This window comes from Sus scrofa, chromosome 15, assembly GCF_054392235.1.
Source record: "Sus scrofa isolate SSC_HxYL_T2T_F1_AM1 chromosome 15, Sscrofa_HxYL_maternal_Yorkshire_Landrace_v2.0, whole genome shotgun sequence".
Taxonomy (NCBI): domain Eukaryota; kingdom Metazoa; phylum Chordata; class Mammalia; order Artiodactyla; family Suidae; genus Sus; species Sus scrofa.
The window spans coordinates 98,869,502-98,881,585 of NC_139397.1; the positions used below are offsets into that span (position 1 = coordinate 98,869,502).

The 12,084-nt window shown below is 36.6% G+C and overlaps 1 protein-coding gene across 3 annotated transcripts in view; it reads right to left on the reverse strand.

Moving 5' to 3' along the window:
* Positions 1-8,805: 8,805 nt before the first annotated feature.
* The window catches only part of CCDC141 (coiled-coil domain containing 141), a 207,913-nt gene continuing 204,634 nt past the window's right edge, over positions 8,806-12,084 (reverse strand). For 2 of the 3 annotated variants that reach the window (XR_014829842.1, XR_014829841.1), the window contains 2 exons: positions 10,409-10,494; positions 9,632-9,739 (listed from right to left, as the gene is read on the reverse strand). Coding sequence is in view for 1 of the 3 variants with exons in the window: in XM_084999981.1 (XP_084856107.1) it covers positions 9,727-9,739; positions 10,409-10,494 (99 nt within the window). In the remaining 2 variants the exon portion in view is untranslated. Of the gene's footprint in view, positions 9,740-10,408; positions 10,495-12,084 lie in introns of all 3 variants that reach the window. The other variant, XM_084999981.1, reaches the window with a different exon arrangement.

The window sequence follows — 12,084 nt, forward strand, 5'->3', positions numbered from 1 at the left end:
CCAAACCAAAACACAAATAAGCACTCCACAATACAAATGTTATATCATTCCTTGATTTATATCTTTAGAAAGTCTTGGAAATCATGCCTCACTTGAGATGCCACCTGAATCCAGAATCTTCCACTACTGACTTTCTGGTCCCCTGTGTTGACTTGGACCAGCACAGGGGGAGCACTGCCTAGAACAATGATGACACATAGTGGTATTTGCTATGGGCTGAATTGTGTGACCATTCCCTTCATATGTTGAAATCCTAACTCTTAGTACCTTGGACTGTGACTGTACTTGGAGTCTTGAAAGAGATAATTAAGCTAAAATGAGGTCATTAGGATGGGTCCTAATCCGATATGACTGGTATGAAGAGGTGATTAAGAAACAGATACAATGCATAGGAAAAACCACGTTAAGATATGAGGAGAAAATGGTGATAAACAAGCCAGAGAGCACAGTCTCAGAAGAAACCAACACTGCTGACACTTTGATCTCCAACTTTTAGCCTCCAGGACTGTGAGAACATTAATTTCTTGTTGTTTAAGCCTCCCAGTATCTGGTACTTTGTTATAGCCACCACAGCAAACTAATACAGTGCTCAGTGAAATATTTCTTGAAAAAATGAATGACTTTTTCAGAGAAATACATTGATAACTATTTGGTGACTAACATTCTCCGAAGACTGAAGCTTGTTTTAAAGAAATGAGATTGGACTGGAGAAGACAGGCCTTCCTGACTGCTGATTACAATATTCCAGTAGCAAAAGATTGCCCACTTGTCGGCCCTCACTTTGGATCTAAGTGTTAAATGTTTACTCTCCCATTTAAAAAGCTGAAGTGGAGTTCCCACCATGGCACCTTGGGTTAAGAATCCAACTGCAGTGGTTTGGGTCACCGTGGAGGCACAGGTTCGATCCCTGGCCTAGTGCAGTGGATTAAAGGATCCGGCATTGCTGCAGTTGGTCTCAGTCATATGCTGTGGGTGTGACCATAATTTTTTAAAATAATAATAAAAGCAAAATTTGAGCAGTAAATGTCACTTTTGGCAAGTTCTTTTCATCTTGGTCAGGATGAAGAAACACTTATCACCTGTATATGAATTTTCATCTCCTTCCATCCCTGTGGTGTGGGCTGGAGATGCTTGCAGGACCCCAGAGGAGGAAAACAGTATTATTGACTCTAGAAACCACACTCATCAGAGGTTAGAAGAGTAATAAGTATAGTTTTATTTTATTTTTTAATTTTTAAATTTTTTATAGGGCCACACCTGTAGCATATGGACATTCCCAGGCTAGGGGCTGAATCAGAGCTGCAGCTGCCAGCCTAAGACACAGACACAGCAATGCCAAATCCAAGCTGCATGTGCGACCTACACCACAGCTCAAGGCAACACAGGATCCTTAACGCACTGAGCAGGGGCCAGAGATGGAACCTGCATCCTCATGGAAAGTAGTTGGGTTCGTTACCCTTGAGCCACAATGGCAACTCCCCCGTATGTAAGTCAAAACTCTCCAAGCTTTGAAAAAGAGAAAGCAAGCCTTGATATCCAGAAGTTGGTCAGGCACTCAAAGCTAGGTCTTATAACTCCTTGTTGAATATAAAAAAGATTACAGGAGTTTCTATCATGGCTCAGTGGTTAATGAACTTGACTGGTATCTATGAAGATGCAGATTCAATCCCTGGCTTGCTCAGTGGGTTAAGGATCCGGCGTTGCCTTGAGCTGTGGTGTAGGTCACAGACGTGGCTCAGATCCCGCGTTGCTGTGGCTAAGGCTGTAGCATGGGCCAGCAGCTACAGCTCTGATTAGACCCCTAGCCTGGGAATGTCCATATGACAAAATAAATAAATAAAATAAAATATAAATTAAAAAATTACAGAACATCGACACAAACAAGGCACTCTGTGACCATGATGGATAAAGACAACAATAAAACCACTCCATCATCTTGTCTGAATATGAACATTGTCCAAGCCACAAAAATGATCCAGCGACCTATCCTGGCTAATATGAGTGATTGGTGCTTCTTTACAAGTTTACAGCATCTACATCTTTTCATTCTCCATGTCCTATGGATAAAATTTATTAAGATATCCAAACATAGACTTACCTCTGTCTTTAATGCACAACAGGGCTCTATTTACTTAAAATTTCTCAAAGCTACTTAATAGCCCCAAACCTATCATATGTCACTTCGAACTCCCTGTTACTAAGGTGCCTCATGGTTCCCTATGGTAAACAGTCTCCTTTGTTGCAACAAGCAATAGCCCAACATATTTAACTATGGATATGCTCCTGATAGTCTTTGTTTTATGCATTTACAGATAGCTATATACACAACTGTGTGTGTGTGTGTGCATGCACGCACAGAGCAAAAAGCCTGGAAATATAAATACTAAAATGTTAATAATTGTCTCTGAGTGGTAGATCACAGGTTAATTTGATGTTCTTATTTTTTGCTTATCTATATTCTCTGAGTTTTTTACAATAAATATTATTGCTATATTTAATTAGAGGGGAAAAATACAGAAATACACATATAAGGACTTTCTCATTCTTCTTTTTTTTGTTTGTTTGCTTTTCAGGGCCATACCTGCAGCATATGGAAATTCCCAGGCTACGGATTGAATCAGAGCTGTAGTCATGGGCCTATGCCATAGCCACAGCAACACAGGATCCGAGCCGAGTCTATGACCTACACCACAACTCATGGCAACCCTGGATCCTTAACCCACTGAGCAAGGCCAGGGATTGAACCTGCATCCTCATGGATCTTAGTCAGATTTGTTTCCACTGTACCACAAAGGGAACTCCAGACTTTCTCATTCTTTAGAAAAAATTCTTCAATATATTTGAAAAAGATGGAACGGTCTGTTGAGAAATTATAGCCTTACAATGGAGTTAGCTAAATCTCATACTATTTAAATCATAATCCAAATCATGAACAGATACTTTAATAAGGAAATGTAACTGATTTCACTATAGATGTGAAAAAAACACAACAAAAAATAGGGGGCAATGATTCATAACAATTAATATCTTTTAATTCAACTTGTTCTCTGATGATTCCTTACCCTGCTGTATCTTTTTGAAAGCTTTTTTCAAGTTGATTAATTCATCAAATTCTAACATTCAATATCTTTATTCTGCAAGTTGTATCTGATAACAAATACGCAGAAATTAATGAATGCCCCCAATTTTTTCCTTAACATTATCTCATATAGAAAGTTCCAGATCTAACTCAATGTATTTTTCTTCTTGGCCATTCTATACTCAATGATTCTAGGTCAGTGATCTATTTAAGAATAGAAAAATGTACTAATATTAAAAAAGGAGTTGGGCAATAAGGAGGACTGTCCACCCCACTGTTTTATTGTCTTGAAATTCTCTATTAAAATACCTATTAATAGAGGATCCTTTATTAAATGAGTTTTTAGGAGTGTGAAAGACAAAAACTTTATACTAAGGTAGGAATAACTTATATGCAGTTCTAAATTAATAAATTGAACAATTTGACTTAATAGTTCACCATACCTTCAGAAATTGTGTGTATTCAATTCTACTTGATGGGTTGATTGGCTATGAGGTTGTGGGTATGAAAAGTTACCCTTCTAAGAGAGCCAGAGATGGAAAGACTTGGGTTTGATCCTAAAATATTCAGAACTGAGGGATCTTTAAACATGGCTCATCCCCTAGCCTGGACAAAGACAGACCATCTTCCCATTGTCCCCACTGCCTTCTTCAACTATAATCTACAATTTTAAACATCCTTTCACATGTGAAAGGAGTCTGTATGATATTCAAGAAGTTGGATGTGAGCATCCTGCTACAGCTGGAGCATGATGTACCTCTGGAGGAGGGGAAGAAGAGATGAATGAGGTAGTGAAGACACCCTCCTTTTCTTTTCTTTTCTTTTTTTCTTTCTTTTTAATAGCTGCACCTGCAGTATATGGAAGTTCCTGGTGTAGGGGTGGGATTGGAGCTGCATCTGAGGCCTATGCCACAGCCATAGCAACACATGATCTGAGCCATATCTTTTACCCACCGTAGCTTTTGGCAACACCAGATCCTTAACCCACTGAGTGAGGCCAGGGATTGATCCTGCATGCTCATGGAGGTCCTTAACCTGCTGAGCCACAATGGCAATTCCCTTTTTTTATTATTATTAAAAATTAAAAAAAATATTTTTGAGACCCTTCTTTTCTAGCCCAAAACAATGAAAAATTCCCAGCCAGAGCCAGGGTATAGTTGGAAAGTATGAGATCTGGGTTCTATCCTAATTTTATTTCTATCCTGTTGTGTGATAACCCCTCTCAGCCTTTATACGACAAGGAGAAGAAAAAATGACCTTCTTGGAGGGGTAGGAAGACCAGGTAGGGAGGCTGTGTCACCAGGCCAGAGCATGATGATGTCAGTGAAGATAAGAGAAGGGGCCGAAGTTGAGAGATAATTACGAGTTGTTAGAAAATCATGGACTTGGAGAAGAGACTTGTGGCTGCCTGATGGGAGGGGGAGGGGGTGGGAGGGATCGGGAGCTTGGGCTTATCAGACACAACTTAGAATAGATTTACAAGGAGATCCTGCTGAATAGCATTGAGAACTATGTCTAGATACTCATGTTGTAACAGAAGAAAGGGTGGGGGAAAAAATGTAATTGTAATGTATACATGTAAGGATAACCTGACCCCCTTGCTGTACAGTGGGAAAATAAAAAAAAAAAAAAAGAAATTAGAGAAATTGGAGTAAGGAAAATGGACATAAGCATTACTCCAAGATTTCTGGCTTAAGCAAGTGGATTGGGGATAATGACTTTTACTGAGTTAAGAAGAAACACGTACTGGTCTTGGGGAAAGATAACTCTTTTTTTTTGTTTTTAATTATTACTTTCCCAATACAATTTTTTTTTCTACTGTACAACATGGTGACCCAGTTACACATACATGTACACAGAAAACTGAGGGGCTAGAGGGAGACTCATTTAGAGGTGCAGAGAAAATGATAGAATCTGGATTTACAATAGGAGTCTGGACTGGGGACAAACCTTCTGTAGCTCTTGGCTTGGTTGGTTGGCACTTGAAACCTTGGGTGTGAATGATCTCTCAGGAAAGCCTAAAACTAGGTTGGATAACTGAGGAAGTGCAACAATTAAAAGGAGGAGATGTGCAAAAAGACTAAGATGGAAGAATAACAGGAAAACCAGGTTAAGAATGGTAGCATGAAAACCAAAGGAAATGAATCCTTTAAGAATGAAGGAGAAATTCATGATTCCAAATGTTGCTGGGATGTGCCATTTAGATTCAGTATCATTTTAACATGAGGGAGATGTTGTTTCCATAAAGTGGTGGGAGATGGAAGTGTATAAACCCCCCTTTCAAGGAATTTCTTTTGTGAAGGGGAGGGAAAAATAGAATGGTAGCCAGGGAATTTTTCATGGAAAATAAAAATGTCCACCAATTCTTGCTAGAGAAGTGTGAAAAATCAGCATCTACAACTACAATGAGTCCATTCATTTTTGCTTCCAGTATTTGTGCTTCTCTTTATCATATTTGATTGAACATCATAATTATCTTTATCCTAGAGGGTAAGTTGGAAATTTCAGCTCTCATAACAAATTGGTTCAACTAAAACTACTTTGTAATCTATGCAGGATAGTAGCAATCCATTTAAGAAAAAAAAAAACTGATAAAAGAAAAGGTTAAACAAAGAAATAAAAATAAAATTGTTTTGTGGTATATATATATGGGCCAGGGTCTGAATCCAAGCCACAGCTACGACCCATGCCACACATGTGATAATGCTGGATCCGTAACCCACTGTGCCAGGTTTGTTATTGAATCTGCATCACTCCAGAGATGCTGCTGATCACATTGTACACAGCAGGAACTCCTGCAGTTGGATTCTTAACCCACTGCACCATAGTGGGAACTCGTGTGAGGGAGGTATTAATGGCTGGATCTTATTTTCCAAATTTTGTTAACAAATCACAATTGTTTGATTCTGACCATGGCTGTGCTAACGTGTATCTTTAGAACAGTGATTCCCAACTGGGGATGATTTTTTGGCAATATCTAGAGACGCTTTTGGGTGTTACAACCGAGGGTGGATACGCTACGGTGTCTAGTGGGTAGAAGCCAGGGAGTTGAACATTCTATGATGCATAGGACTGTCCCCACAACAAAGGTTTATCTGGCCCCACATGTTAATAGTGCCAAGGTTGAGAGACTCAGCCTTAGAGGGGTACACCAGGAAAACCCGTTGTCCTTATCTTTAACTTTAGTTAAGTATATACATATGCTATGAAACAGTCTTCTCAAAAACCAGGCAAAACTCAGTTTCCACATAGAAAATGTTCTGGCTAATATACATATAAGTTATTTTTAAAAAAGCATTCTATTAAATTAAAAGAGTAGAATCTATTTATTGCCTCTATTATGAAGCATATGCATAAGCATGTTCACCAAGTAAAGCACACCAACAATACATCCCCTTGTTTATGGGACACATAACAGGACATCAAATCATGATTAACTGCAGTTTATGTTCTAACACAAGGTGGCTGATTACAAAGTTGTACTTAGTTTCTGTTTGAAAATATAGCTATTGCTTTGTCCTCTGGCTCACTTTGAAAATTGGTGGCTCTGAAAGCTTAAGGTACTATTTTTACATGTCTTATTTGGCTCTGACTTGTGTTACTATGTTCCTGCTTCTCATTTTCCTTGGTCTGGTCACACTGGTAGAGTGTGTGTGTTTGTGTGTGTGTGTGTGTGTGTGTGTGTGTGTGTGTTTAGGATGAGGGGTGGGGTTGTAGTCACTCAGACAAGGTTCATATAATTTATCTTTCAGGATTATCTTCCTTCTGAAAATGAGAGTTTATAATTTCACAAAATCAGATTTTCCCTTTAGATATGTATTCCTAATTAAACAGAGATTCTCTTCCTATGAAAATTTTAAAAATGAAGAAAATGGTATCTGAACATGTTGGGCACTTAAAAATATTTTTGTCCAGGCTTAAGTTCAATTTAGAAAAAAAACTATGAAGTGTTCTAGTTGTAATTACTTGAAATGCAATAAAAAATATTGTTTAAAAAAGTGATTAAACACAGTTGTTTCTCCCAGACAATGAGCTAAAGTAGATCAAAGTGAAATCAAACAATAAATTTTTTTTGAAAAACATTAATTTATAAAACCATTTAGAAGAAAGCTTTAGAAATATGTAAAAGCTTATTTCAAAGGAAAGTATAAAAGAAAAATAATTTGACTTCATTTCAATATAATAAAAGTTAAATTTTGAAAATTTTTAAAAAGTGCTACAGTTTAGAGTTCCCACTGTGATGCAATGGGATCTGTGGCATCTCTGCAGCACTGAGAGGTAGGTTTGATCCCTGGCCTGGCACAGTGGGTTAAGGATCCAGCATTGCCGCAGCTGAAGCATAGGTCTCAACTGTGGCTTGGATCTGATCCCTAGCTCAGGAACTCCATATGCCCTGGGGTGGCCAAAAAAATAAAAAATAAAGACAAAAATATAAAGTGCTACAGTCTTATGAGGTTGACTATCTATGAAGTTCTACAAGATTCCACATGCTAAACATGTCCAAATAACTTTTTATGTTCTATTATGCTACTACATAACTTTATACTCATTCCACACAAAGAGGATATTCCCCTAGGGTTGCATTTCTCTAGAGAATGTCAAGATTTTGTCGATTAACTTTCTCTTTTCTAACATAGGGATGCTTCATCAACAACTACGTGCTATGTTCTCACTTATTTTACCCTTCAACTGAGTCATAGATGGCCAACAGCATTTCTGCATTAAAGGGCACTGAGGCTGGGATTTGGGGGGGTTGAATAAGAGCCTGCCTATGCTTGGTTATACCCTGTTTTTAACTGACTTTATTTGGAGTCCTACCATAATATTTTTCTTTTCTTCTCTGTTGAATAAAGAGAATATTTTATGACTGCCAAGTCTGTGCTATTCCCAGCAAAGAAAGTTCTTCTTTGCCTTCTGCTTCCCAGGGAATTTTCTTTAAATTTTATTCTAAAACTTGGCTGGCCTCTTGATCATTTGGCCCTCAAATACCAAGTCCTTGGTAACATCATCTGCTTGTTCTAATGAGAAAATCAAGGATGTACTTGTGTATTTAATACTCCTTAGAGATCAGTGAGGCCTGGAAGCACTTTTAGAGATGTTTTAAATTATACCATCATTCACAGGCAAGGAACATGAGGGATAGAGATTTTAGTTGCCTAAATCCTCAGAGTTCTTCTGCATCAGAGCTAGGATTAGAATTTAGGTCTTTAGCTCTTCAAAATAGTAACATTTAAAAGGAGTAGTAAAGAGAGAGAATAGCCATATCTTTAAAATAAATGCTCATTTCTATTTCTATTTGAATGCAAGATGATTAAAACAGGCTCAAATGTGTGACATATATTTTATAAACTCAGTGTTCCACTCTTTAAAGAAGCATTATTTAAGGATTTCAATTGACTGGTAAAAAGATACATGACAACTTCAATAAAAAAGCCTATATTTTCCAATTAAAGAAAGATTCCAATGTCTCTAGGTTCCTCAGAGCAACATCAATAGAAGGACTGAGTTTTATCTCATCTGTTTTATATCAAAATGGCATTTCTAGATTAAAATTAAATTGATATCATCATTTAAAAATTAAAATGAAAGTGAAGCTTGGTTATAATTTGCTTATTTCCAATAATGTACTATACAGCCAATGTCATAGAATTTATATATCAATGACACTAATTTTTAACATATGTATCAATGTTATTAAAACAGCCACAGAGACTTTGTACTATGAATGAAATAAAAAATATACTTTAATGCTAATAACATGAACAGCAAACTTTCCTTGGTAATCTCTATTTACAGAAATGGCAGCAATAGGTGTTAGTAATATTCTAAAATTTAATTATTTTATTGCAGAATGTTTAAGTGATTATCATAACTCAAGCTTTTTAGGTCACTTGAAATAGTATGCTCTGGGAACTCATTGCTAAACTTTCCAAAGGGCACTTAATGTTGGCATTGACTTGTTGGCTATTTATGGTTGTTGGTGGGGTGTACAACTTTTGAGTAAATCTGCAAGTGGTTCTGATTCCTCCCGCCCCCTCCAAAGGAGTTCTAAATGAGCTGAATATTTTCTTAATTCTGAATAAATCCTTGGCATATTTTCAAACAAAGAACTGTAGTCATTATAATCTGCCTGACCTACTATGGCCCTAAGAGATTTTGTTGCCTAGCACTGTAGGCTTAGAACATAGAAGATAGTTATTCTTCTGGAACCAGTTTTGCAGTGTTCTTGGTAGCACTGCCTAATACCACACATCATCAAAATTATCTGATCAAACATGTGATCCCTAAATCTAAATTCATTTTCAAACAGAACTCTACAGATTCAGAAAGATCCCAGTGACTCTAACTTCTTTTACTGTTTCTACTGTGAAAACCTGGCAAGCTACCTCAATGTTCCTGTACAATCTTTTGAATTTTTCCATTTTGAATCTTACAAATTTGGAGCCCAGATGTCACCAACCTGAAGTTATTGCATACAAGTCTTGAACTCTTTAAAAACCAAGGTATTCTCCAAAACAATGTTTCTCAAGCTTTAATGTGCATAAAAATGACCTGAGAATCTTGCTAAGATGCCAGTTCTGATTCAGTAGGTCTGGGGCAGAGTCTGAGATCCTTCATTTTCAACAAGCTCTGATGCTGTGGGTCCTCTACATCAAGGCTCTAAAAGACACATCAGAAAAAGTTAAGCAGTTGACTTCAGGCAATTTGTTCTTTAAGAATTGTAGTTCTAAAGTCGTTGTGAAAAATATTTTCCTCTTACTTTATATTAATTCTTCACTTAAAGAGAATCAATTATGAAGGGGAGGGGTCGTCAAGTGTGGATACTCAATGGAGAAATGTTCCTGTTTGCTACCAGTTGGAAACTTCGAGGACTGGCCCCAAGAGGCTAAATGTTAGAGGCTTACCTGCCAGTGTCTGCATATTGCACTGGAGGAGTCATGCCTGAATCTAGCTGGCCCCAGGAGCCTCCAGATTAGCTCTGGTGGAATGGTCCCATGGAGACAGATTAGGATGCCTGAAATGACCTTCCACACTGTCTTGTAAGATTTTCAGAGGACACGCATTATGGATGCAGATACATTAGATGCATTTATAGCCAAGTTTGTAGATATACATGGATGTATATGTGTATGTATATTTATGTGTGTTTACTCTAAAACAGAAGAGGAGGACACTTTTTTTTTTTAAAACCAACACCACAGAGAAGAACAGTAACACACAACCACAACTAGGTTTACATTTCCTTCAGTGGTTCCCATCCTCCATCCCATTTGTCATCTCCTTATATTGCTAGAGCGATTGTTCAACATCTTGTCTTTATCATCTCACCTATTTATTGCCTTAGATAATATTTCCTGTTTGTGTTGGCCATGGAATTCAATTTCAGTGAATTTCACCAGCACAGTTCCATGAACCTGAAAAATGTTTAATATGACCATTGGCTTAAATTATGTATGCAGTATACAATTATTTACTTAGTGTCAGGCAGAGAAATTCTTTATTTCATACTTCTAAACATTTTCCCATTAAAAATAATGACATGGTGAAAAAGCATAGGAGAAACGAATTCAACAGCTAGTTTCTTTTTCATGGTGAAAGATTATACCCTAATGAGAAACCAGTACATTAGAAAACTGTCTTCACTTGATTTGATTACTATCCTGATATGAACAGATCACTATTCTGCAATAGAATGTGAAATATTCCCTATCAAATATCAAATACCATGAAAATTTCCTCTCTTGAATTAAAGCAATTGACCCTATTAAGAACACTGATGAATCATTATTTACATATAAACAAATGTACCTATCTGCAAAAGGTAAATTATAAAATCAGATTAAAGTTATTACCTTTACAAAAATTTAAAGTTAAATTACATTTTAAAGGACTCCTAGTGGAGCTATGAAACAGGCAATAAACTCTACTTTGTTTCTAGGTACTAAGTAGACATAATACACATTTCATTATTTGTAGGTGTAAATCATTAGGAATAAAAAAGAAATGAACACACAAAACATTTGTTCCTGAAATAATCATATATGCTTTAATAACCTTGAGAAATGAGCTGGGAAAATCCATCTTTAAGAACCCACAATCAGTACTTCATACGGAAGATACAAATACAATGGCCAATGGATTAAAAAAAATAACTGCTGCTTCTCAAGCAAGATTTATGATACTGTTATTACATTTAAATAAAAGTAAACTCGAAGTTATATTTAAAAGTGACTCTTTTTTGAATTGTGACATGAGGAAGTTAAATGGATTTATATTTGGAGTTGATACATTTGTATCAACAGTATTTCCCCTTATCAGTAATCTGAGAATCCTCTTTGAAATATACTGGCTTTTTTTTTATGTTGCAAAAATATCTTTTGTATTATTATTTTTTTACTAGTTATTCACACGTTTTAAAAAATGGAGTTGTGATGAGCATTTTATCTTGTAGGATGAACATAAATATATGGCTGAATTACACCACCGTTAAAATAAGAAAAGCCTATTTTTCCATTAACTCTTGGTCATCAGCTGCTTTTGGCACTAGTACAATTAAGAAGAGGTGTTTTCCTAACCTTACTACATCATATATCACTTGGGAATTTTATATATTACCTAATCTATACACATATGAACTAATACTAAGAAATAGGTACACAAACACACACATACACAAACATATATCACCAAGATACCAAACTCTTGAAATGGTTTTTATTAATTCATGATGATATTAATGACATGTGACACTGTGCTACATAACTGTGATTAAGCCAACCAACAATTTATCACATACAAAGAAACCATATAGATTTTCCTAATTTTGAGATTCTCTGTGAGATGGTACCATCCCTCTAATTTACAGAATTTTAACTATGATGGGTTATAGTCAGAGCACAAAAGAATGGGACTCATGTGTCAAGAAAGCCAAACCCATAACCTAAGACCTGGGTCACAACACACACAGGTATGCTCTGTGAAGCCTGGGTCATTCTTCATGGTGT